At 43.8% G+C, this 26,698-nt stretch overlaps 3 protein-coding genes across 4 annotated transcripts in view; 2 read left to right on the forward strand and 1 right to left on the reverse strand.

Moving 5' to 3' along the window:
- Positions 1-1,506: 1,506 nt before the first annotated feature.
- LOC141581442 (T-complex protein 1 subunit alpha-like) lies at positions 1,507-7,806 on the forward strand. The gene is made up of 4 exons (XM_074386835.1): positions 1,507-1,826; positions 6,392-6,584; positions 6,687-6,850; positions 7,511-7,806. The coding sequence occupies exons 1-4, from the start codon at positions 1,507-1,509 to the stop codon at positions 7,725-7,727; spliced, it is 894 nt and encodes a 297-aa protein (XP_074242936.1). The 3' UTR covers positions 7,728-7,806.
- LOC120362341 (acetyl-CoA acetyltransferase, cytosolic-like) lies at positions 7,402-9,519 on the reverse strand. Its single transcript, XM_039464882.2, has 2 exons — positions 8,433-9,519; positions 7,402-8,118 (listed from the first exon to the last, which is right to left on the reverse strand). Exons 1-2 carry the CDS (start codon positions 9,431-9,433, stop codon positions 7,926-7,928), a joined length of 1,194 nt encoding a protein of 397 aa, XP_039320816.1. The 5' UTR covers positions 9,434-9,519; the 3' UTR covers positions 7,402-7,925.
- Positions 9,520-15,262: 5,743 nt separating this feature from the next.
- The window catches only part of YTHDF3 (YTH N6-methyladenosine RNA binding protein F3), a 40,971-nt gene continuing 29,535 nt past the window's right edge, over positions 15,263-26,698 (forward strand). Inside the window, exons 1-3 of one of the 2 annotated variants that reach the window (XM_003935528.4) lie at positions 15,263-15,611; positions 16,089-16,113; positions 22,578-22,663. In XM_003935528.4, coding sequence (XP_003935577.1) covers positions 15,588-15,611; positions 16,089-16,113; positions 22,578-22,663 — 135 coding nt within the window. In that variant the 5' untranslated portion in view covers positions 15,263-15,587. The remainder of the gene's footprint in view (positions 15,612-16,088; positions 16,114-22,577; positions 22,664-26,698) is intronic. The other variant, XM_003935529.4, reaches the window with a different exon arrangement.

The following is a 26,698-nucleotide window of genomic DNA, read 5'->3' on the forward strand; positions in this document are numbered from 1 at the left end:
GTGAACGGCAGGTACGTGAAAACACATCTTTTCACGATGTGGCCATCCTCACCCACTCCCTTATACTTCTGCTCTCTTAAAGTCATCTGCACCGCTGCCTTGGGTCACAGACACGTTGCTAGAGGGAGTTCGTCCCAGGAGGTGGGTGGGTATGGGAGGAGTCCCGCCGCATTCTTTCTTTCCTACCCTGGGTGGTTTAGGGGTGTACAATTCTACTAGAGGTGCTGAGGTTTCAGGCCCAGGGGCAAGGGCTCCTTCCTCCTGATAAGGAGGAGGTAACATTGGCAAAGGCTTTTCTGCCATTGGATCTGTCAGGACCTTAGGAGTCTGTGTCCCTTGGTGGGTGGATCAGGGTTTTTCCCTGGCTGCCTGCCCTTCGCTGTCAGTACGGTTGCTGTCTGTCCTCTTAGCCACTGTAGGGCATTTAGAACTAGCTGCAGCCATGAATCTATATGTGGAAATTGATCAGGGTGTCCTGGCTTGCGTGTAACCTTATGCCATACTTTGGAGACAAGAGACCTGTCTAAGCTTCCCTCTGAGGGCCAATCCACCCCAAATGCTGGCTAGTCTACATCACATAAGGTCCTCAGCTTTCCTGGTGTCACAGTCACTCCGTAAGCTCCGCTAAATTCCTTCTTGAAATTTTTTTTTTTTTTTTTTTTTTTTTTTTTGAGACGGAGTTTCACTCTTGTTACCCAGGCTGGAGTGCAATGGCACCATCTCGGCTCACCACAACCTCCACCTCCTGGGTTCAGGCAATTCTCCTGCCTCAGCCTCCTGAGTAGCTGGGATTACAGGCACGCGCCACCATGCCCAGCTAATTTTTTGTATTTTTTTAGTAGAGACGGGGTTTCACCATGTTGACCAGGATGGTCTCGATCTCTCGACCTCGTGATCCACCCGCCTCAGCCTCCCAAAGTGCTGGGATTACAGGCTTGAGCCACCGCGCCTGGCTTCCTTCTTGAAATTTTTCAGCATGGTCCCCAGAGGGGTAGTCTTGCTATGAGTGTGATCCATGGTTTTTTGGGTTTTTTTTTGGTTTTTTTTTTTTTTTTTTTTTTTTTTTTTTTTTTTTTTGCGCAGAAAACAGCCTTCACAGGCAGTAAAGAAAGTCTTACTTCACCCTCAGTTTCTCCTGCCCTGCACAGTGCAACACACTCTCTTTCACTTTCGCATCAGGCCAGTAGGACAGTCTCCCTCTCAGGAGTGTTTCAGATGCAGCTTGGCATTGGAGAGTTCGTTGCTCCCCTACAATACCTAGATTGCAAGTGCACCTCCTTCTAGCCATATACAGGTCACCGCTAATCGCAGCCGGACTCACATTTCACTCAGAGCTTACAGTTTCCTCTAACGGACTTGCCGCTCCCACATGTCGGGACTGGTGAGTCCAAATGGACCCCTGCAATCACTCACACAATTATACACCTCCCACTACCCAAAACCAAAAGCGGGACTTCCAAGTTTACAGAGAGAGAGAGACGAGTTCAAAAGTGCCAAATCCGGCACATGTGGTTGATCAGACCACACTTCCACATAAAGAGAGTGGGCAAGTTTCCCAGGACCAGTCCTACTGTTTCTGTCATCTGGACACTTCAGCCACCAGTTCCTTCTCCGTGTTCAGCCACTGGGTGGACCCACTGTGGGGGCCTACCCTGCTTTGCTCTGGCCAGGCATTCCACTGGGGCCAATGCCTACCTGGGAGCATGTTCAGGACTTGCGTCACCCAAGTGGGCTGGAGTCCCCCGCAGGGATGCGCTGCAGGGCAAGGCAAAACCACCTGGGAGGCTGTGCCGGCTGTCCGCTAACGAAACTTGCTTCCTGGTCAGGTAACGAAATAATGAAGCAAGAGAGCTGCAAACAAGCCCCTCGAACACCGGAGAGAGAAGGAAGTGGTAATTTTATTCAACCCGGAGCTGCCGCGGCATAGATGCCTCAACAACTGAGCTCTCCAACAAAGAAAACCTTGGCCCTTTTAAAGGCTTACAGTCTGAGAGGTGCACATGTGAGAGGGTCGAGAGTGTGGGGTCCGTGACTAGGTGGGGGTCTGAGCAGTTGAGCAAGAACAATGCCTTCCAGGGAAAATTTCTCCATACCTTGTCCGTGATCTGTAGATAGGGTTGTGGTTAGCAGAAGAGGGTTTAATCCTTTAGACCTGAATTGTACCTCCAACTGGTCCCTCCTCTGGCTGACTTTTAACTTCTCCTTTTGAGATGCAATGTAGAAGGCTAAAGGGGAAATGGTCTTAGATGCTCGGGGGGAGGGGGTCCTTCCTCATCACTATGATCTGGAAGCCCCCTCCCCACTTCCAGTTGTCCCAGCTTTCTAGACTGAAACGCTGTGCATCTTACATATATTGATCAATGTCTCACGTCTCCCTAAAATGTGTAAAACCAAGCTGTGCCCTGACCACTTTGGGCACATGTCATCAGGACCTCTTGAGGTTGTGTCATGGATGTGTCCTTAACTTTGGAAAATAGACTTTTTTTTTTTTTTTTTTTTTAAGACAGGGTTTCACCATGTTGGCCAGGCTGGTATTGAACTCCTGACCTCAGGTTATCTGCCCGCCTCAGCCTCCCAAAGTGCTGAGATTACAGGCGTGAGCCACCACTCCTAGTCAATCAACTTATTTTTTTCTTTCTTTTTTTGAGATGGAGTTTCGCTCATTACCCAGGCTGGAGTGCAATGGCGCAATCTCAGCTCACTGCAACCTCCGCCTCCTGGGTTCAGGCAATTCTCCTGCCTCAGCCTCCTGAGTAGCTGGGATTACAGGCACGTGCCACCATGCCCAGCTAATTTTTTGTATTTTTAGTAGAGACGGGGTTTCACCATGTTGACCAGGATGGTCTCGATTTCTTGACCTTGTGATCCACCCGCCTCAGCCTCCCAAAGTGCTGGGATTACAGGCATGAGCCACCGCGCCCGGCAAACTTTTTAAGTAGAGTAAGACCTGTCTCACACATTTTGGGTTCTTAGTCCATAGTAATATAAATAAATCGGGGAGGCCGGGAGTGTTGGCTGATGCTTGTAATCCCAGCACTTTGGGAGGCCAAGGCGGATGGATCCCTGAGGCCAGGAGTTCAAGACCACCCTGGCCAACATGGTGAAAACCTGTCTCTACTAAAAATACAAAAATTAGCTGGGCATGGTGGCAGGCACCTGTACTCCCAGCTACTCAGGAGGTTGAGGCAGGAGAATTGCTTGATCCTGGGAGATGGAGGTTGCAATGAGCAGAGATCACTTCACTGCACTCTAGCCTGGGTGAGAGAGTGAGACCCTCTCTCAAAAAAAAAAAAAAAAAAGAAAAGAAAAGAAAAGAAAAGAATAAATAAATGGGGGAGAAGGGGCAAGGCTTATTTACATATGAATTTTTTTTTTTTTTTTTTTTTTTTGAGATGGAGTTTCGCTCTTGTTACCCAGGCTGGAGTGCAATGGCGCGATCTCGGCTCACCGCAACCTCCGCCTCCTGGGTTCGGGCAATTCTCCCGCCTCAGCCTCCTGAGTATCTGGGATTACAGGCACACGCCACCATGCCCAGCTAATTTTTTGTATTTTTTAGTAGAGACGGGGTTTCACTATGTTGACCGGGATGGTCTCGATCTCTCGACCTCGTGATCCACCCGCCTCGGCCTCCCAAAGTGCTGGGATTACAGGCTTGAGCCACCGCGCCCGGCCGCCCAGCTAATTTTTTGTATTTTTAGTAGAGACGGGGTTTCACCATGTTGACCAGGATGGTCTCAATCTGTTGACCTCGTGATCCACCCGCCTCGGCCTCCCAAAGTGCTGGGATTACAGGCTTGAGCTACCCCGCCTGGCCTACATATGAATTTTAAATAATGTATTTAAGTACTCTCTCACCAAAGGGGCGGAGTTTTAATTCTCTTCCTTTTAAGTGTGGGCTGGATTTAACGACTCCTCTTAAGGAAAAAATACTAACTTTACCATGGAAAAATCTGGCAGACATCATCTTAACCAAATTCTCAGAGGAACATCACCAATATATACATACTGATGTCATGTCTGATATATGATGTGATGAGAAAGGCATGTCTCCTTGCGGTAGTGTCCTCCTGTGGCAGGGTGAACTCAGAAATTGGTGTTCATCCTGGGAGATGAGTGGGTTCTTGGCTTCATGCCAGAAAGAGTTCGAAAGCAGCCTGATAGAGTAAAATGAAAGCAAGTTTATTAATAAAGTAAAGAAGGAATATCAAAGTAATAAAAGCAGTCTATGACAAACCCACTGCCAATATCATAGTGAATGGGGAAAAGTTAAAAGCATTTCTGTTCCTGGTGGAAGGTATCCTAGTTGCCAGTGGTGAATCCACACAGGTCTGCAGCAACCTCAATTCTTGTTTCCTCAGAAGGAAGAATTCAATCAAGGGATGTAAGGCAGGAAAAGAGACTGAGGCAAGCTTCAGAGCAGGAGTGAAAATGTATTTAAAAAGGCTTAGAACAGAGCTGGGTGTGGTGGCTCATGCCTGTAATCTCAGCACTCGGTACACCGAGGTGGGTGGTAGGTGGATCAGCTGAGATTACAACTTTGAGACCAGTTTAGCAAATATGGCAAAACAATGTCTCTACTTGAAAAAAAAAAAAAAAATTAGTGGGGCATAGCGGCACTTACCTGTAGTCCCAGCTAATCAAAAGGCTGAGACAGAATATCACCTGAGCCCAGGAGGCAAAGGTTGCAGTGGAAATCAGGCCACTGCACTCCAGCTGAAATAAAGAAAGAGAGAGAGAGAGAGAGAGAGAGAGAGAGAGAGAGAGAAGAAAGAAAAGAAAGAAAGAAAGAAAGAAAAGAAAGAAAGAAAGAAAGAGAAAGAAAGAAAGAAAAAGAAAGAAAAAGGTTTTAGAACAGGAAAGAAATGAAGGTACACTTGAAGAGTCCCAACTGGGCACCTAGATTGAGTGTGATGTTTAACCTTGATCCTAGGACTTTACAGGCTCACCCCTTTCCTATGATTCTTCCTTTAGTGTGGGCCACCCGCATGCATAGTGCCTTCCTGACCCATGGGAAGTGAGCATGCGCAGTGTGCTTAGGCAGCTGTATGCGTACTCATCTTTTTTTTGAGACAGGGTCTCGCTCTGTCACCCAGGCTGGAGTGCAGTGGCATGATCTTGGCTCACTGCAACCTCTGCCTCCCAGGGTGATTCTCCTACCTCAGCCTCCTGAGTAACTGGGATTACAGGCATGCACCACCACACTGACTAATTTTTGTATTTTCAGTAGGGATGAGGTTTCGCCATGTTGACAAGGTTGGACTTGAACTCCTGACCTCAAGTGATCCACCTGCCTCAGCCTCCCAATGTGCTGGAATTACAGGCATGAGACACCTTGCCCAGCCTGTATGCATGCCCATCTGAGGCTTTTTTCCCTTTTCTAGTGGAGTGTCCCAAGACATCATATTCCACCATTTTGTCTCTTAATGCACATGCCTGGGAAGTTGCTTCTCCCTGGTGTCTGCATTCAATTAACATTTTAGTGCAATAGGTGCGGACCATCAGGAAATGGCCTCTTCCTGGAACCAGCTGCCAATTTATCATTTTAATGACCAAACGGTCACCCGACATTCCTAGTGGGTAGGGGAAGAGCCCTCTCCTGCCCTACTCATGCCAGTCTAACTACAAGAAAAGAACAGGAAGCTGACAAATTGGAGGAGATTAAGAAGACATGACATTGAAATGTAATATGATATTCTAGAATAGAAGAAAAAAATACTCGTGGGAAAACTGAGGAACTGTAAGTAGTCTATAGTTAATCATATTGTATCAATGTTGAAAGTATTGTATCCATGTCAATTATAATTTTTTTCAAAGCCCATATTTTGGTATAATTACAACGTTGTGTGAGATGTGAAAACTAGGAAAAGCTGAGTGAAAAATACACAGGAACTTTCTTTTTTTTTTTTTTTTTTGAGACGGAGTTTCACTCTTGTTACCCAGGCTGGAGTGCAATGGCGCGATCTCGGCTCACCGCAACCTCCGCCTCCTGGGTTCAAGCAATTCTCCTGCCTCAGCCTCCTGAGTAGCTGGGATTACAGGCACGTGCCACCATGCCCAGCTAATTTTTTGTATTTTTAGCAGAGACGGGGTTTCACCATGTTGACCAGGATGGTCTCGATCTCTCGACCTCGTGATCCACCCACCTCAGCCTCCCAAAGTGCTGGGATTACAGGCGTGAGCCACCGCGCCCGGCTAGGAACTTTCTTTGTAATACTTCTGTAAATTTAAAATTATTTCAAAATAAAGTTTTTTTGTGTTGTTTTTTCTTTTTTTTTTTTTTTCACTATATATACTTATTTTATTAAAATGCCAGGTTTTTTTTTTTGAGAAATTGATGCTCTTGGCAAAAAAAAAAAGCTGTTATAAGAATCTCACTTGTTGTTTTTAACAGCACTAAGGCTCGTACATCGGCATCGATTATCTTACGTGGGGCAAATGATTTCATGTGTGATGAGATGGAGCGCTCTTCACATGATGCCCTTTGCGTAGTGAAGAGAGTTTTGGAGTCGAAGTCTGTGGTTCCAGGCGGGGGTGCTGTAGAAGCAGCCCTGTCCATATACCTTGAAAACTATGCAACCAGCATGGTAAGAAGAGTTATTCCTTGTCTCAGCGGCCTGAGAGCAATAGCTGTGGCCTTTTATTTTTTTTCTCTTTTGTGAAGTCACCTAATTATCTTTTTCTCCTAGGTGTCTCGGGAACAGCTTGCTATTGCAGAGTTTGCAAGATCACTTCTTGTTATTCCTAATACACTGGCAGTTAATGCTGCCCAGGACTCCACAGATCTGGTTGCAAAATTAAGAGCTTTTCACAATGAGGCTCAGGTTAACCCAGAACATAAAAATCTAAAATGGTAAGCATACAATTTCTCTGTCTTTTTAGCCCTTTGTTGACCTTTGGAAAACGGGATAGTAGTCAACTACAGGGTCAGCAAACATAAATAACACACGAAATACTATTTAACATGGAAAACTTCACAGCAAGCACTTGTTGTTTGGTCACTATAATTCAAGGGATAAATGACTAATTCTTAGCACTGGGGTGCCCTAGTTAACTCTGACTACTAATCTCTTCCTGTTCTTTGGGTAGAAAGACTACCTACAAGCTGTGGGGCTGGGCCAGGTATCTGTTGCCTGTAATCCCAGCACATGGGGAGGCCGAGGCAGGCAGAATAATGAAGTCAGATCCATACCATGGTGGCCAACGTGGCCAAACCTCATCTCTGCTAAAATACAGAAAATTAGCCGGGCGTGGTGGCAGGTGCCTATACCCAGCTACTTGGGAGGCTGAGGCAGGAGAATCACTTGAACCCAGGAGGCAGAGGTTACAGTGAGCCGAGATTGCACCACGGCACTCCAGCCTGACAACAGAGCGAGACACTGTCTCAAAACAACAAAACAGATGTCTAGTCCGACTTAAAAATCAAGTTTAATGCCTGAATGAAATAGCTGGAATTAATAGGCCACCTAATTAAGTTGTAAGCAGCCATTTAATAGTTCTTTCTTAATTGCAGGATTGGTCTTGATTTGAGCAATGGTAAACCTCGAGACAACAAACAAGCAGGGGTGTTTGAACCAACCATAGTTAAAGTTAAGAGTTTGAAATTTGCAACAGAAGCTGCAATTACCATTCTTCGAATTGATGATCTTATTAAATTACATCCAGAAAGTAAAGATGATAAATATGGAAGTTACGAAGATGCTGTTCACTCTGGAGCCCTTAATGATTGATCTGCTGTCTGTCTATTTATAACAATGTTAAATGTAATCTTGTAGCTTGAGTATACATTAAAATACAACAAGCTGTAAACTTATTTTGTGATGTAGGAAATGATTTCCATCTGTGCTTTGGTCCTCAGATTTCACATATTATAACCTAGTACTTTATTAGTTTAAAAAGAAATTGAAGTGGTTCAAAGTTGAAGCAGTTCATGCTCTCTGAACACACATTGCTATTCCCATCCCACCCCCAATGCACAGGGCCGCAACACCACGACTTCCGCCCGTTCTCTCCAGTGCGTGTAACAGGGTCACAAGAATTCGACAGCCAGCTGCTCCAAGAGGGTGGCCCAAGGCTACAGCCCCTCCTTGAATGTTGACCTTCTCCGGGTTTAGTCCAAGTAAGTTCTTTTTTTTTTTTTTTGGAGACGGAGTTTTGCTCTTGTTACCCAGACTGGAGTGCAATGGCGCAATCTCGGCTTACCGCAACCTCCGCCTCCTGGGTTCAGGCAATTCTCCTGCCTCAGCCTCCTGAGTAGCTGGGATTACAGGCACGTGCCACCATGCCCAGCTAATTTTTTTGTATTTTAGTAGAGACGGGGTTTCACCATGTTGACCAGGATGGTCTCGATCCCTTGACCTCGTGATCCACCCGCCTCGGCCTCCCAAAGTGCTGGGATTACAGGCTTGAGCCACCGCGCCCGGCCTAGTCCAAGTTCTTTAACTATTGCAACAGAGAGAGCTGCAAAGGCTTCACTGATTTCAAATATATCCACATCCTCCAGTGACCAACCTGCTTTTGCAACAGCTTGCTTTATGGCTGGAACTGGTCCTATTCCCATAATGGAAGGCTCCACACCCGCTTGCGACCAGGAAACTATCTGTGCTAAAGGTGTAAGCCCACGTTTATCAGTTTCTGACTTCTTCATAAGAACCACAGCTGCAGCACCATCATTGATTCCTGAAGCATTAGCTGGGGTGACTGTTCCTGTTCCATCGGTAAGAAAGTAAGGTTTTAGCTTGGACATGGCCTCCATGTTGCTCCCATGGCGAGGAAACTCATTCGTTTTAACTTCAGTAAGACCTTTTCCAGATGACACAAAGACTGGTACAATCTCTTTGTCAAAATGGCCAGCTTTCTGCGCATTCTCTGTCCTGTTCTGGGACAGCACTGCAACCTTGTCCTGACCTTGTATACTCACTTGCAACTTTTTAGCTACATTTTCAGCTGTAATACCCATATGATAGTTGTGAAATGCATCTGTAAGACCATCAGAGAGTATACTGTCAGCTAGTACCATCTTACCTATCTTTACTCCTGTTCTCAAGTGAGCTAAGTGAGGAGCCTTGCTCATATTTTCCATGCCTCCTGCAATCACAATGCTGGAGTCTCCTATCCCTATTGACTGGGCTGCAAGGCACACAGCTTTTAGGCCTGACCCACAGATCATCTGGCAGCTCCACCCTGGAACAGAGTAAGGAATTCCTGCACCCACACTGGCTTGTCTAACAGGATTCTGCCCACAACCTGCTGCCAAAACGTGTCCAAAGATGACCTCAGACACATCATCGGGAGCCACAGTGGCGCTCTTCAAGACCTCTTTGATGACAGCGGAGCCCAGGTCCTGGACTGGAACAGAGGCTAAAGCACCATTGAAGGAGCCTATGATGGTCCGCGCCGCCGAGACGATGACCACGGGATCCGAGCCTGCATTCATCCTACCCAAGACCGCTGCTCCCCCCGCCGTCGGCCCTTCGTTGCTTTCGAATGAGGCAAAGCTCCTCCTCGCAGCCCACAGGCCGCGCCGCGGGGCGTGTTTTTTCTTTTTTTCTTTTTCTTTTTCTTTTTTTGAGACGGAGTTTCACTCTTGTTGCCCAGGCTGGAGTGCAATGGCGCGATCTCGGCTCACCGCAACCTCCGCCTCCTGGGTTCAGGCAATTCTCCTGCCTCAGCCTTCGGAGTAGCTGGGATTACAGGTACGTGTCACCACGCGCAGCTAATTTTTTTGTATTTTTAGAAGAGACGGGGTTTCACCATGTTGACCAGGATGGTTTCGATCTCTTGACCTCGTGATCCACCCGCCTTGGCCTCCCAAAGTGCTGGGATTACAGGCTTGAGCCACCACGCCCGGCCTTTTTTTGTTTTTTCTTTGAGATGGAGGTTCGCTCTTGTTGCCCAGGCTGGAGTGCAATCAGGCTATCTTGGCTCACTGCAACCTCCGCCTCCAGGGGTTCAAGAGATTCTCCTGCCTCAGCCTCCCGAGTAGCTGTGATTATAGGCATGCACCACCACACCCAGCTAATTTTGTATTTTTTTTTTTTTTTTTTTGAGACGGAGTTTCGCTCTTGTTACCCAGGCTGGAGTGCAATGGCACGATCTCGGCTCACCGCAACCTCCGCCTCCTGGGTTCAAGCAATTCTCCTGCCTCAGCCTCCTGAGTAGCTGGGATTACAGGCACATGCCACCATGCCCAGCTAATTTTTTGTATTTGTAGTAGAGACGGGGTTTCACCGTGTTGACCAGGATGGTCTCGATCTCTTGACCTCGTGATCCACCCGCCTCGGCCTCCCAAAGTGCTGGGATTACACGCTTGAGCCACTGCGCCCGGCCGTTAATTTTGTATTTTTAATAGAGATGGGGTTTCTCCATGTTGGTTAGGCTTGTCTAGAACTCCTGACCTCAGGTGATCCACCCACCTCTGCCTCCCAAAAATGCTGGGATTATTGGCTTGAGCCACCGTGCCTGTCTGCTTTAAAAAAAAAAAAAAAATGGACTTTTGCTCCCAACCCTAGAGCTTCTGATTCTGTAAACAAGGGTGGTGTCCTGAAAATCTGCATTTGATTGTAGAAGATGTTGCTGCTAGTCCCAAGTAAATGGTTTTAGGAAATTACTTTAAGCAAATCTTAAGCTTACTTGATGTTTTCTGCTGCCTTTTTCTTGTCACTGTAAATTTCCCTACCGTAAGCATAAGAATGAATGGAAAAGTTTTGGCTTTTCTGTTTCAAAGCAGATTGATTGACTGATTTTTTACTTTATTCAGTGTCCTTCTAAGGTATTCATGGTTTCACCTTAAGGGCGATATTTACAGATACCTCCTTTAAAAATGCCATCAATAGCTGGGCGCAGTGGCTCAAGCCTATAATCCCAGCACTTTGGGAGGCCGAGGCGGGTGGATCACGAGGTCAAGAGTTCGAGACCATCCTGGTCAACATGGTGAAACCCCATCTCTACTAAAAATACAAAAAATTAGCTGGGCATGGTGGCGCGTGCCTGTAATCCAGCTCCTCAGGAGGCTGAGGCAGGAGAATTGTCTGAACCCAGAAGGCGGAGGTTGCGGTGAGCTGAGATCGCGCCATTGCACTCCAGCCTGGGAAACGAGCGAAACTCCGTCTCAAAAAAAAAGAAAAAAGAAAAGAAAAAAAGATTAAAAATGCATCAATCGATCCTCAAGTTGAATTTTCTACACTTAGTTCAGTATTGTGTTATTTAAAGATGACAGCAAGCCTTAGAAATTTTGGCTTAAACGCTGGTAATATGCAAAGATAAGTTTAAGTGCTGCTAGTTAACAAAGCGAATCCGGGAAATTACTAGGCACAGAGTTTATTACTAAGTATCTCTCCATCCATTTTCCCCTTCTTTTTTAGTGGTAAGCTCCCTCATTTTTTTTTTTTTTTTCTTTTTTTTTTTCCTGAGACGGAGTTTCGCTCTTGTTACCTAGGCTGGAGTGCAATGGCGCGATCTCGGCTCACCACAACCTCCGCCTCCTGGGTTCAGGCAATTCTCCTGCCTCAGCCTCCTGAGTAGCTGGGATTACAGGCACGTGCCGCCATGCCCAGCTAATTTTTTGTATTTTTAGTAGAGACGGGGGTTTCACCATGTTGACCAGGATGGTCTTGATCTCTTGACCTTGCGATCCACCCGCCTTGGCCTCCCAAAGTGCTGGGATTACAGGCTTGAGCCACCGCGCCCGGCTAAGCTCCCTCATTTTTAACTGAACACATGGCCCCTCAGAATATATTTTCCAGCTTTCACTTAACTAAGTACTTGTAAGAAACTATGTTTTAGTTAGTAGGAAGTAGTCAGAAATGGTGATATAGTTTGGATGTTTGTCCTCTCAAATTTCACAATTAAATGTAATCTCCAATGTCGAGGGGGGAGAAGCATTTGGATCATTGGAACAGATCTTTCATGAATGGTTTAGCACCATCCCCTTGGTGATGAGTGAGTTCTTTCTCTGAGTTTACAGGAGATCTGGTTGTTTAAAAGTGTGTGGCACCTTCCCCACCTCACTCTTGTCTCCATTCTCACTATGTGTAAGTGAGCCCCCTCCTTTGCCTTCTGCCATGATTGTAAGCTTTCTGAGGCCTCACCAGAAGCCAAGCAGATGCTGGCACCATGCTTCCTGAATAGCCTGCAGAGCTGTGAGTCAACTAAACCTCTTTTCTTTATAAGTTTCCCAGTCTTGGATATACCTTTATACCTTTATAGCGATGCAAAAACAGACTAATACAAATGGAAAATGTGGTTGGGTGAGGTGGCTCAAGCCTGTAATCCCAGCACTTTGGGAGGCCGAGGCAGGTGGATCACAAGATCAAGAGATCGAGACCATCATGGTCAAGAAGGTGAAATCCTGTCTCTGCTAAAAATACCAAAAATTAGCTGGGCATGGTGGTGTGTACCTGTAATCCCAGCTACTCAGAAGGCTGAGGCAGAAGAATTGCCTGAACCCAGGAGGCAGAGGTTGTGGTGAGCCGAGATCGCGCCATTGCACTCCAGCCTGGGTAACAAGGGCAAAACTCTGTCTCAAAAAAAAAAAAAAAAAAAAAAAGAAGGACGAAGTGGCCGGGCGTGGTGGCTCAAGCCTGTAATCCCAGCACTTTGGGAGGCCGAGACGGGTGGATCACGAGGTCAAGAGATCGAGACCATCCTGGTCAACATGATGAAACCCCGTCTCTACTAAAAATACTAAAAATTAGCTGGGCATGGTGGCGCGTGCCTGTAATCCCAGCTACTCGGGAGGCTGAGGCAGGAGAATTGCCTGAACCCAGGAGGCGGAGGTTGCGGTGAGCCGAGATGGCGCCATTGCACTCCAGCCTGGGTAACAAGAGCGAAACTCCGTCTCAAAAAAAAAAAAAAAAAAAAAGAAGGACGAAGTTTGTTGAGAAGAAATGAAAAAGGACAGAAGCTCATAACATTATGTCATTAGGCAATATTATATGATAGTTATTAGAGTAGGAACTTGGGAGCCAAACTGCCTGAGTTCAAATCCTGACTCTCATAGTGACTAGTTGTGTTATTTGTGGCATGGTTCCCAACCTCACTGTTTCAGTTTTTTTTTTTTTTTTTTTTTTTTGAGACGGAGTTTCGCTCTTGTTACCCAGGCTGGAGTGCAATGGCGCGATCTCGGCTCACCGCAACCTCCGCCTCCTGGGCTCAGGCAATTCTCCTGCCTCAGCCTCCTGAGTAGCTGGGATTACAGGCATGTGCCACCATGCCCAGCTAGTTTTTTGTATTTTTAGTAGAGACGGGGTTTCACCATGTTGATCAGGATGGTCTCGATCTCTCAACCTCGTGATCCACCCGCCTCGGCCTCCCAAAGTGCTGGGATTACAGGCTTGAGCCACCGTGCCCAGCCTGTTTCAGTTTTTATAATGGCACTTCTACAAGGATGCTGTGGGAATTAAAATGATTATCACAGTGCCTGGCATATAATGTCTTCTCAATAAATATAAGCTATTACTATTTCTGGGAATCTTTCAGCAAAGAAGTGATTCACTACCTGTATATAGCCAAAATTTGTTGAAAGCTTACTCTTGCATCAGGAACTGTACACATAGGACCTAATTCTACCCATGAGGAAGCTAAGGCATAGGAAGTTTCAGTGCCTTTACCAACGTTATACCACTAATTCTTGCTCCACTTAGAATTCAAACTCGGATTGATTGGGTTCCAAAGCCATGATACTAAGGATCAAAGTGAAGGCTTGCAAGATTTCATAAGCCTCCTCTTGGATATTCTCTCTCGAGTTCCTGGCTCATAGCCTGTACCAGCAAACTCATTAAAACTAAAATGGTCTGTTTGGGAGACACTGAGAGAGCAACAGCAGAAAGGGCGTGGGGAGTCTTGGGAAACGCAAGGGTGCTCAGGTTGGGACCTGTGGCAATGAATGGGAGGGCAAGGGAAACTGGCTGACTAGAACTTAAAAATGCCTCTTGGTGATTTACACGAAAAATGGTCTCTCAAGTTTCTTTTAGTTATTCAGTGCTTCTAAAATACTGTTCCACTGTAAACTACAACATTAATCTTACGATTCTACAACTATACTTTCTAAATGATCACTTATTTGATGGTTTTGAAGTACAGAAAGTGTTTGGTCATTTACATTATTTCCTTCCATGGAGTGCGTATCACTGAAAGACAAGGAATCTTTGCCTTTATTGTAGATATTTCTTTTTTTTTTTTTTTTTTTTTGAGACGGAGTTTCGCTCTTGTTACCCAGGCTGGAGTGCAATGGCGCGATCTCGGCTCACCGCAACCTCCGCCTCCTGGGCTCAGGCAATTCTCCTGCCTCAGCCTCCTGAGTAGCTGGGATTACAGGCACGTGCCACCATGCCCAGCTAATTTTTTGCACTTTTAGTAGAGGCGGGGTTTCACCATGTTGACCAGGATGGTCTCGATCTCTCGACCTCGTGATCCACCCGCCTCAGCCTCCCAAAGTGCTGGGATTACAGGCTTGAGCCACCGCGCCCGGCTATTGTAGATATTTCAATAAAAATGTCAACATGTTGGCAAACTGGTATCCTTTGGCTTTGCCAATACGTGGAAAAAAACTTTTTCGATGCAAACGTTCCCTCTTTTCAGGGCCGAAAAGACATTCTGCAACTACACTTATGAATCTCAAGCAGCTTTATTCATTCGAAAAATCAGAGCGGGTTCAAAGCACAAATCCATGAATTGGGCGGCGAACTCTGACTCCAGAGATGACGGCGGCCCTGGGTTTGGAGAGACTGAACCCGCGCCGGTGCTCCCGTCTGCTTGGGCGTGTCTGAGAGCACGGCTCGAACCCGCCACTCTCGCCGCACGTGCAGGCTTGCAGGGACGCAGCAGCTCTGTCCCGAGGGCTGATGAGTCAGCTGGCTGTGCCCGCGGCTTCCGGCGGCCTGCGGAGGCTCCCGCTAGGCCCGGCCCGCTCTGCGGGATCTTCCCTGCCTCCGTCCAGTCCGCCTACAGCAGGGCGCCGCCGGCCGCCGGGCTCTCAGCCAAGCTCTACCATCTCTGCCAGCCACCGCCTCGGCCATCTTCCTGCGCAGAGTGCGACAAAATCCGGCTCTAACCAGCCTTCCAGCTGACGCCTCTCTGCCCGTGCCCTGCCGCCTCGGAGCGGGGCAGCAGGAAGCCGGAGAAGAGACGCTGGAGGTTGGCGCTCGCGGGCACCCCAACCGCTCCCTCTACGACGCATGCGCCCACGGGCAGTCAGCGCGGGTCCCGTCTCCGGTGACGTGGAGGTGCGGAGGCGGAGCCAAGGTCGGTGGCGGGAGGGTGGGGGAGGAAGAGCGAGGTGAGCGCGGACGTCAGAGTGGAGAGCGGAAGGTCAGGGAGGCTCGGAGCGGAAGTGAGACCAGGGAGTCTGTCCGCCATTGTGGACCCGAGAAGCGGAGAGCGAGAGGGGGAAGAGGAGCGTGCCAGCGGAAAAGACGGGCCTCTTCCTCCGACTCCCGAGCGCGAGGCCCTCATTTTGGGCTCTCAGCGAGCGGCGGCAGCGGCGGCGGCTGGAACAATCACTCGGCCAAGGGCGACAGCCAACTGCTGTGAGTGCACGGGGAGAGGCCCAGGCAGCGGCGGCGGCGGCGGCTCTCGGGTTGCGGTGAAGAATGTCAGCCACTAGCGTGGATCAGGTGAGGGAGCAGAGGCCGCAGGCTCGGCGAAGGCCCGAGCCCCGGAGCTCCACCCTCGCGCGGGGCTTCGGCTCCTCCCCGTCGCCGCCGCTGCCGGCCCCATAACGGTGCCCCGGCGCAAGTTGCTGCGGTGCAGCTGCCCGGGCCGGGGCGTGCGTCCTGGCCCCGAAGCCTGCGGGCGGGCGCGGTGCCGCGGTGTGTGGGAGCTGGGACCGCTCTTAGGGGCCTTAGGACGCATCCCGAGGGCGACAGACATGGGGTTGGGACCGGGCGAGCTCTGGGAGACGGATTTCGAGTGGCGGGTGGGAGGTTTAAAGGCTGGGGGTGGTTGGGAAATTGGTGGCTGTGGAGGATATGGTGGGTTTTTACTCCTACGCGGATCGTCTAAAATAACTTGCCTTTGATAATGTCTTTGATTAACACTCTTTCTCTCTTCCTTTTTCTCCTTTTTACCGCATCTTTCGTCTTGCTACACAGAGACCTAAAGGGCAAGGAAATAAAGGTGAGTTTGGAATTTTTTTTTTCTAAGTGCTCAATGTTGCTTTGATGTAACTTTTAAACTCTATGAGGGCTTTTGTTTGTTTTTGCTCCCTCTTGGGAAAAAATGTAGGATTAGAAACAATACTCATGGCTAAGGTAGCCAAGTTGTATCTACAACTTTGGTAGTTCGCCCCTTTGAAGCCACTTTATAGAAACAAAAGCAGTACAAGAAATAGTTTTCTTAGGTGTATGTCAGTTGAGCAGGTATTGGTGTGAAACTAGTGATATTTCTTAAGTTTTCCAGTTTATCTGTGTTATGTAACTAATGCCACAAAAATTTCCACATATATGTGTAGACAAGTGCCTTCTTAAAGTGGACATTTTGTTTGACATGTCTGGATTATACTGGAAAATGGAACTATACATAATATTCCATCACATGAATGAAAATTGTACTATTAATCACTGATTCTATTCAAGTCAGTTGCAATGAGGCAACAACATGAGAGAAATTAGAACCAAGTAGGCATGCCATCTTGCTGTGTAGTCTTGATTGCAAGGTGTGACTCAATATTTTATGAAGGACTGAGAAGAAAATAATTTGTGACATTTCTTCCAAGATTTTATGATTTGTGAATGCACCATTGAAAATAAAATGTTTTTTTTTTAAACTGTGTTTTGTATTTATTAATATGGAACAGTGCAGTCAGCTGACTGAAACATTATGACATTAGTCATGTGACAGTTAATATAGAACAATAACTGCTTTATTGGGATAGTGCCAATTAAATAACATCAGAGCAAATTATATATTTATAACATTTTGGAGTGCTTGAAATTACACTAGAGTTATGCTTTCTGTTGATTTCAGTAACACACTGTTAGAAATTAAGATCTGTAATAGCCTTTTAGATGTAGGTTGTTTTTGGTGCCCTTTAAATTCTTGTTAGGGTATTTATTTGCTATTGCAAATTTGGTTAATTTAAAATAATAAGTTTTGGATATGTAGATTAGTTCCTTTCCTTTGAATTATAGAATTTGTACATGCTAACTACATAGCACCATATTAGGTAACGGATTTATTGTTTTGTTTTTATTAAAGATATTTTCTTACAGTATATAAATATTTAGACATTTTAATTTTTAACATTTCATTACTAGAATTTTTTTTGTGTGTTGTAAGCGTAAACCTGAAATAATTGGGTATTGATTTATTTTAAATGTTTTTAAAAATTTGAATTTTAAAAAAAATGATCCATTAATTTTTTTTTTTTTTTTTTTTTTTTTTTTTTTTGTGAGTCTACCCAGTAGAAAGTATATAGACTTGGAGATTGTGAAATTGTGGTCATTATTGCCTAGCATAAATTATTTTATCCTAGATCTGTGGGGAGGTGGCACTTTGCAAGGCTATTTGAAATGCTAAGTGTTTTGTGTTACCTGCTTTAAGGTAAGTACACAAGTTCTATGAAGTACTTAACTTGTTTGATAAAACAGAGCCTCTGCAGCATTGTGAGGAAAGTAAGTTTGATTTATGAGTGGTCATTTCACTTAGGTAGGCACTGGTGGCATCTTTGATGTTGGATTTATCTATAAACTACGTAATATATCCACCGTTTGTTAATAAGTATTTTTGGGTCACTTAAAATTTTTTTTAGCCATCAGTATCACTTCTGTTAGGTGTATTCAGACACATACACAAAGTGTGTATTTTGATAGTTCTTTATTCTTAAGAAATTCTTTCTTTCGTCCTTGTTGTTCAGTAATTTCATCCTAAGTTAGAATGATGGATTGGGATTCCTTAGAGTTCTGAGTTCTAATACTACCTTTGGCTACTGACTTGCCAAGTGGGCTTGGGAATATTCTACCTATTCGTCAGAATCTCCCCTCTATAAAATAAAAGTAATAACTCTAGTAATTCCTATGGTATGTTGTGAGGATTCTTGTAATTACAATAGTTCATTCCTCTGGTAGCAATTATATTTGCTGGATTTATTTTCACCTTCCACACTTACTCTATTTTTAAGGTGCAGGAAAACTCCCTTGCATAGAGCCTTAGCAGGAGGGGAAAACTGATACTGGCCTGAAAATATAGCTAATTGTTTAAGTTCCTTAAAAATGGCAGATGTGCACAAATACACATATACATTACTTGTATTTTTATGCCTCTGCAGGGAGAATTACAAGGCAAAGGCAACACCACCAGTGAACCTGATAGAAGTAGCTATGTGTGTATTTGAGCAAAACTATTCTGCCTTAGCTTGATTCCAGCTATAAAATTGTTTTACAATTCTGTTTACTTTTATGAGGTTATTTTTCTTGGACTACAAGCTCAGTATTCTAAATATGAGTAATCTTGAATTCAGAACTTATCAAGCTTACGAAAAATAGTATGTCCTTGAGAAGTTGGTGTCAAAGTTTTGAACAAATAATCCGTTTCAGTCAACTTACTCTAACTTCAGAGATTCTGTGTTTCTTTTCTGAATTGTCTTTAGTTGATAGCATTAGCCTAACACCTAGTTTGAGTGTCTTTGATTTTCTGTATATCCATGATGACTTAATTCATTACAGAAGGCAAACGGGATTCTAAATAAGTGTCTTTAAGGCAAAAATGTTTTTGTAGAATAATAATTCTAGGTTTGTTTTATGAATTCACATTCTTTATTAATTGATTGTCCTTATTGTAAATATCAGAACTCCTTATCCTTGGCAAGAGTAGTACGAAAGGATAGTAGAAATTTAAGGAGATTTGTCTTTTGGTTCATAATTTTAACATTGACTTCATATTTTATTTTTTTATTAACAAGTAAAATTTTTGCTTATTGGAGTAAATGTGTGCTGTGCTTTTACTTGTGAGTACTATGGATGGAAGTGTCAGATGCCTTACTTCTAGTCTTAGGCCTTACTGCCTCCTTTCTCGTCTTCCTTAGTTTGTAAATAGCAAACTCGTGGAACAGGATTTATGTTTTTCCTCCTCTCTACTGTCTTCCAACAGAGAGGCATGTGCATTGTTTTATACAACTATATAGGTTAAATTTGGCTAAGTTTTAATTTTCAGAAAAGTAGTGGAAAATGCCTTGTATATTTTGGCAATATTTGGTATTCTTTCCTCATCCTCCCGAGAAGTGATTTCAGAGCACTTTACTGTCATTATTTTAGGCTTCATTTTATCCTCACAACATTCTTGTAAGGAGATAGAGGGTATATGGTATTGTCGCTGTTTTTGTAGGTGGGGAAACATGATGCACAGTTCTGTTGACTTTCCTAACTTGATGTAGTCAGGACCAGAGCAAAGAATCACCTGGCTCCTAAGGCCCATATTCTATCTTGATTTGACTCTGTTACATAGAGCAGAGGAAACAGGCGAAGAATCATGTAAGTCATCTGTTCTTTTTTCCCTGAAGAACTTTTACAGACTATGGAACTAGCTTGGATTTCATTTCTATTTAATGGATTTTAGACTTCAAGATGTTAGCTTGTCATTAAGTAATATTCAAAAACTAACATCTTTAAGACAGTTTTCTTAAAGATACACCTGCGAAATTTATAAAGGCTAATTACTATTTTATTTGGAGTTTAATGCAAATTGCTTGTCAGTATATGTGAAGTACTTTTAATTAAACTTTTTTTTTTAATAAATTGACTTCTTGTGCTATAAGATTTTGTAGACATTTATGCATCATTTAAAAATGACTGTGGACTGGGCCGGGCGCGGTGGCTCAAGCCTGTAATCCCAGCACTTTGGGAGGCCGAGGCGGGTGGATCACAAGGTCGAGAGATCGAGACCGTCCTGGTCAACATGGTGAAACCCCGTCTCTACTAAAAATACAAAAAATTAGCTGGGCATGGTGGTGCGTGCCTGTAATCCCAGCTACTCAGGAGGCTGGGGCAGGAGAATTGCTTGAACCCAGGAGGTGGAGGTTGCGGTGAGCCAGGATCGCGCCATTGCACTCCAGCCTGGGTAACAAGAGCGAAACTCCGTCTCAAAAAAAAAAAAAAAAAAAAAGACTGTGGACTGTATTTATAATAGTGTATAAGTTGTTCTCAAGCCAAGCCTCTTAGAAGAGAAGGAATAGAACACAAGAAATAAGTAAGAATAACAGTATAACATATATTCAGATAAATTTTAAATAAGTACTTTTTTTTTTGTAAATAAGAGACAGGGTCTTGCTCTGTAGCCCAGGCTGGTGTGCAGTGGCATAATCATAGCTCAGTGTAACCTGGAATGCCTGGGTTTAAGTGATCCTTAAGTAATTACTCCTGAGTAATTAGGACTGCAGGCACATGACAGCATACCTGGCTAGTTTCTAAACATTTTTCGTAGAGGTGGGATCTCCCGGATCTCCCTTTGTTTCCCAGGCCTGGCCTTGAGCTCCTGGCCTGGCCCTTTCTGTATCTGTATGAACTAGATTTTTGAGAACCTGGTGGATACGAGAGATAGATAGTCTTAATTTTTAAATTGCCAGCTGTTTCAAACATTGACTATATGTACAAGTGTAATAGTGAAGAATTTTTTTTCAAGAAATAATAGACCATGCATAACTACCTTTGATTTAGGAGCAGTAAAGCCAGTGTCAGAGAAACAGGTATGTCAGAATCTCTTGGTCTGAAATGATTAACCAAGCCTTAAAATGGCACTAGAAGTAACCTAAGGCACCCTCTTTATTTTGGTTTCTAGTGGCTATTGCATATTTAAATTCTGTGGAGCACATTTAGCTGAACCCTAGTTCAGATGCAGTCCTTATCAGACGTAGTTAAATTACCTTAATGGAGCCAGGATCAAGTTGACCTTCAGGTTGCTCTTGTGGCTTCTGAGGGGCAACGTGGTATAATAAGAAGTCTACTTTGAAGGCTTCACACAGTAGCGTTATATCTTTGAGTGATCTTTGCTACTTATCGGATGGCAGAATATTAAGGGATTTTGCATATATTTGCTCCCAAGCCACTTTTAACTCATACTGCATTTTAGGTGCTCTACACTCATGCGAAAATTTAGGGATAATAAAAATGTTATGATGTTACAAAGGAATACAACTTAAACCCATCACCTCCCCTCCCAACTTCATAAAATTTGGTTATGTTGTATCATTGAGCAGTCAATCTTTAGATAGTGAGTTCTTTTGGTTTCTGATTTATGGACAGCCATATAGAATAGTGCCACCCCATCAAATATTAGTCTAGTAACACTTCTGTTTAAATGGATCAAAAGTCATTTTTAGTCCTATTAGGATCTTGTAATACATAATGGGATAATATCTAAGATTATTTAGCGCTGCCATTTAATATTCAGATGAGATGAGATAGGCACAATTAATAATCTTCTGGAACAGAGAAACAGTCAGGGGTTCGAAAGGTTAAATCCCTAACTGGAGATCATCTCCTCAGTGGTGGACTTGAGATACAAATTAAGGACCTTACTTCTGGAGTCTGCTCAAAAGCACTGTGAAACAGCATCCAGAGAGTAGCAACTTTAAAGTGTTTATTTAGATGACCTTTGAACAAAATTATTCTCTGACTTGTTTTCTCATGTGTTGCAAGAATAACTATGGTTATCTTTTGTGTCTTAATTTTATTTATAGTTTCATGTGAAAATCTTCATTTTTGGGGGGTTAGAATTAAAGCCCTATTTAGATATTTCATAATTGTAAGTCTGTTCATTGTGAATTGTTTCAAGTTAATTATAGCCTGGAAACATTTAAGATGCTTACTGTAACATTAGATCAAAAATAGTTATTTCACTATTTATTAGATTAAATAATTTGGAGATTTAAACAAAAGTAGCGAACATTCAGAAATCTTTTTTTTTGGAGACGGAGTTTCCCTCTTGTTACCCAGGCTGGAGTGCAATGGCGCGATCTCGACTCACCGCAACCTCCGCCTCCTGGGTTCAGGCAGTTCTCCTGCCTCAGCCTCCTGAGTAGCTGGGATTACAGGCACGCGCCACAATGCCCAGCTAATTTTTAGTATTTTTAGTAGAGACGGGGTTTCACCATGTTGACCAGGATGGTCTCGATCTCTTGACCTCGTGATCCACCCGCCTCGGCCTCCCAAAGTGCTGGGATTACAGGCTTGAGCCACCGCGCCCGGCCCAGAAATCTTTTTTATTGCCTACAACACTACTTGAATTAGTTATTTTAGATTCAAATATAGCATTAGGGAACTCTTTCCAGCATCCTTATATAACAGTTTACTCACTACAGTGTTGAAATTACGATATTTACTTAAAGTTTTTGATAAGAGGAAGTGTATATATGGCTTGTGTTTATGTAATCTTGGCTTAAATATCAAAAGACTTCTAAGTTTTTGTGGCACATAAATATTTGTATCTAAATTAGAGTTTATCCTTAAGAGGGTCCTTAAAAAGAAAGTAACTCAGTATTATTTTTCTGATTTTTTTTTTTTTGGCTTGAAAACTACTGAAAACATTAGGTTGTGCTGTGAGTTTCATAAAGATAACTGCACCACTTCTAATATAAACATATTTTTTAGTTTCAGTACAAAACGGTTCGATTCATCAAAAAGATGCTGTAAATGATGATGATTTTGAGCCATACTTAAGTAGCCAGACAAATCAGGTAAGTCTTCCAACAGTTTCAGATTTTAGGAAATTAAACTTATAAGTATTAATTGATTTTTCACATAGATTATTTAATTTAATGAGATTCACCACAACATGTATTAATTCTTGTGTATCTGCATAGTAGTGAGTAGTAGTTGTAAGTTTATGGCACAGGAGAGTTCTCCTTCAGAAAGTATAGGCACCTGAAACTAGGTTATGAAATATAAAATAAAGATTTGCAGGTGACCATTATGTGTATTTATTATGGTTAGATTTTGTGTGTGTGTGTTGAAGGAATTTAATTTTTTAATGTCACTGCTATATCTTCATAGCTTAAGCTAATTAAAAGGCTTAATTAGCTAGAAATTTGTATATTTGGAGGGGAGATTAGTTGCCTGAAATTGCCTGCAATTTTGGGTCAGATGTATTTTCTTTATGATATTCCAGTTTGAATTCATTGGTAATTATTGAAAATTTTAACATACCTTGGTAATGTTAGGGATATGATTAAGGATTTTATAAACATACTTGCTTTATAAATATAGTTGTGTCTGTATTGTAGACATGGACAGTTTTATCAAATCAGGTAACTGGTGGCATTGTGTATTTGTGTACAAGCATAATTTGAATTTTTGTTTTTTTGTTTTTTGTTTTTTGAGATGGAGTTTAGCTCTTGTTACCCAGGCTGGAGTACAGTGGCGCAATCTTGGCTCACCACAACCTCCGCCTCCTGGGTTCAAGCAATTCTCCTGCCTCAGCCTCCTGAGTAGCTGGGATTACAGGCACACGCCACCATGCCCAGCTAATTTTTTGTATTTTTAGTAGAGAAGGGGTTTCACCATGTTGACCAGGATGGTCTCGATCTCTCGACCTCGTGATCCACCCGCCTCGGCCTCCCAAAGTGCTGGGATTACAGGCTTGAGCCACCGCGCCCAGCCGCATAATTTGAATTTAAACATTAAAGAACAGTGGTATTAGGTATCTGTATGCCATTTCTGCATCCATTTTCTGCCTGCTATTATAAATACGCCACTGGTAGAGATAAATTTAAAAAATGAATTTTTCAGTATTAAGTTTTTTAGGGAGAACATTCTGTAATGAAACTGTTTTTGTTTCACTTTTTTTTTTTTTTTTTTTTGAGACGGAGTTTCGCTCTCGTTACCCGGGCTGGAGTGCAATGGCGCGATCTCGGCTCACCGCAACCTCCGCCTCCTAGGTTCAGGCAATTCTCCTGTCTCAGCCTCCTGAGTAGCTGGGATTACAGGCATGCACCACCATGCCCAGCTAATTTTTTGTATTTTTAGTAGAGACGGGGTTTCACCTTGTTGACCAAGATGGTCTCGATCTCTTGACCTTGTGATCCACCCGCCTCGGCCTCCCAAAGTGCTGAGATTACAGGCTTGAGCCACTGTGCCCGGCCTTGTTTTACTTTTAAAAAGCAAAAAATGCTCAAGAACTTCAGGTCCTAAAATCAGTTCTGTAGTACTTTGGAATAATTTTATAATTAATTTGACCGGAAAATTCAGATTTTTAAAAAAATGTTTGATGCTGGGCGCGATGGCTAACGCCTGTAATCCCAGCACTTTGGGAGGCTGAGGCAGGCGGATCACCTGAGGTCAGGAGTTCGAGACCAGCCTGATCAAAATGGTGAAAACCCATCTTTTAAAAAAAAAAATTTGCTCTGGGCACGGTGGCTCAAGCCTGTAATCCCAGCACTTTGGGAGGCCGAGGCGGGTGGATCACAAGGTCGAGAGTTCGAGACCATCCTGGTCGACATGGTGAAACCCCGTCTCTACTAAAAATACAAAAAACCAGCTGGGCATGGTGGCGTGTGCCTGTAATCCCAGCTACTCAGGAGGCTGAGGCAGAATTGCCTGAACCCAGGAGGCGGAGGTTGCGGTGAGCCGAGATCGCGCCATTGCACTCCAGCCTGGGTAACAAGAGCGAAACTCCGTCTCAAAAAGAAAAAAAAAAAAAAAAATTTTTTTTTTAGACAGAGTCTTGTTTTGTTGCCCAGGCTGGAATGCAGTGGCATGGTCTCGGTTCATTCTAACCTCTGCCTCCCAGGCTCAAGTGATTCCTCTGCCTCTGCCTTTCAAGTAGTTGAGATTACAGGCACATGTCACCACGCCTGGCTAATTTTTGTATTTTTAGTAGAGATGGAGTTTCACCATGTTGGCCATGCTAGTCTTGAACTCCCAACCTCAAGTAATCTGCCCGCTTCAGCCTCCCAAAGTGTTGGGATTACAAGCCTGAGCCACTGCACTCAGCGGAAAATTCACATTTTAATTGGCACTGTTAAAGATGCCAATTAATTTGTGCATATAAATTTGAAGAATAAATTGGAAAACTGTGCATATATGGAGAAAATGAAAAATATACTAACATTTTAACCTAGATTTTTGAAACTGAAAGAACAAGCAACCAAATCTGACTACAGAATTTTGAACAGTTTGAACAGTAGAGTTACAGGGAAGATTTGTGGGATCCAGTATTATTTTTAGGACTATGGAGAGTGATGGTTGTGTTCAACCTCATCTACCTCTTGTTTACTTCCTGTTTACCACCCCTTCCTATCTGGTGAGCTACATTTCTAGCATACATTGGAAAAGAAGAAATAAGTGGGAAAGAAAAAAACTTTTTTTTTTTTTTAATAATAGAGATGGGTTTCTCCATGTTGGCCAGGCTGGTCTCAAACTGCTGACCTCAGGTGATCCGCCCACCTCGGCCTCCCAAAGTGCTGGGATTACAGGTGCGAGCCACTGTGCCCGGCAGAAGAAAACTTTTATGATCTTAACAAATTTACTTTTCCACCTAAAGGTTATGAAAGTAGATCATTCATTGTGAAATGTAGTGTAAGTTTTTTTTTTTTTTTTTTTTTTTTTGAGACGGAGTTTCGCTCTTGTTACCCAGGCTGGAGTGCAATGGCGCGATCTCGGCTCACCGCAACCTCCGCCTCCTGGGTTCAGGCAATTCTCCTGCCTCAGCCTCCCTAGTAGCTGGGACTACAGGCACGTGCCACCATACCCAGCTAATTTTTGTATTTTTAGTAGAGACGGGTTTCACCATGTTGACCAGGATGGTCCCGATCTCTTGACCTCGTGATCCACCCGCCTCGGCCTCCCAAAGTGCTGGGATTACAGGCGTGAGCCACCGCGCCCGGCTGTAGTGTAAGTTTTAAAAGAAGTGTACTTTTATTGTATTCTGGCTCATAAAGTAACCTCAGTTAACACGCAATATTTTCCAACTTTTCTGAGATTTTTTTTTTTTTTTTTTTTTTAAATAGAGACGGGGTTTCACCTTGTTGGCCAAGCTGGTCTCGAACTCCTGGCCTCAAGTGATCCACCCACCTCGGCCTCCCAAAGTGCTGGGATTACAAGCTTGAGCCACTGCGCCTGGCAGAGAAATTTTAATATTAGGAGGTGTAGTAAATATTAATTCCAAAAGATCTCCATGATTAGATAGGTTTGAGAAATTTTTTTGGGCTAAACAGTTGAACTATTTTTTTTTTGTTTTTGTTTTGTTTTTTGCTACTTGATTTCATAGAGTAAATTATAATAGAAAACGAAGTTCCTAAGATGAAGATACAGTATTAAAAAAACCTGACTTATCCAAACTCTTACTTTTCTTTTGAAACGGAGTCTCGCACTGTCACCCAGGGTGGAATGCCATGGCATGATCTTGGCTCACTACAACCTGTCTCCCAGGTTCAAGAAATTCTCCTGCTTCAGCCTCTAAAGTAGCTGGGATTGCAGACACGTGCTACCACACTTGACTAATTTTTGTATTTTTAGGAGAGGTGAGGTTTCACCATGTTGGCCAGGCTGGCCTTGAGCTCCTCACCTCAAGTGATCCACCTGCCTCAGCCTCCCAAAGTGCTGGGATTTCAGGCATGGAACACCGCACTCAGCCTTTCAAACTCTTTTTAAGGGATTTCAGTGAAGTGTAAAAGACAGTTTTGCAATTGCTACCCGAAGTAATTTTTTTTACATGTTTTACTTGGTAACATATTTTACAGTTAATTCTTCATTATTTGTCACAAGGACATAGA

The sequence above is a fragment of the Saimiri boliviensis genome, chromosome 15 (assembly GCF_048565385.1).
Source record: "Saimiri boliviensis isolate mSaiBol1 chromosome 15, mSaiBol1.pri, whole genome shotgun sequence".
In the NCBI taxonomy this organism is placed as follows: domain Eukaryota; kingdom Metazoa; phylum Chordata; class Mammalia; order Primates; family Cebidae; genus Saimiri; species Saimiri boliviensis.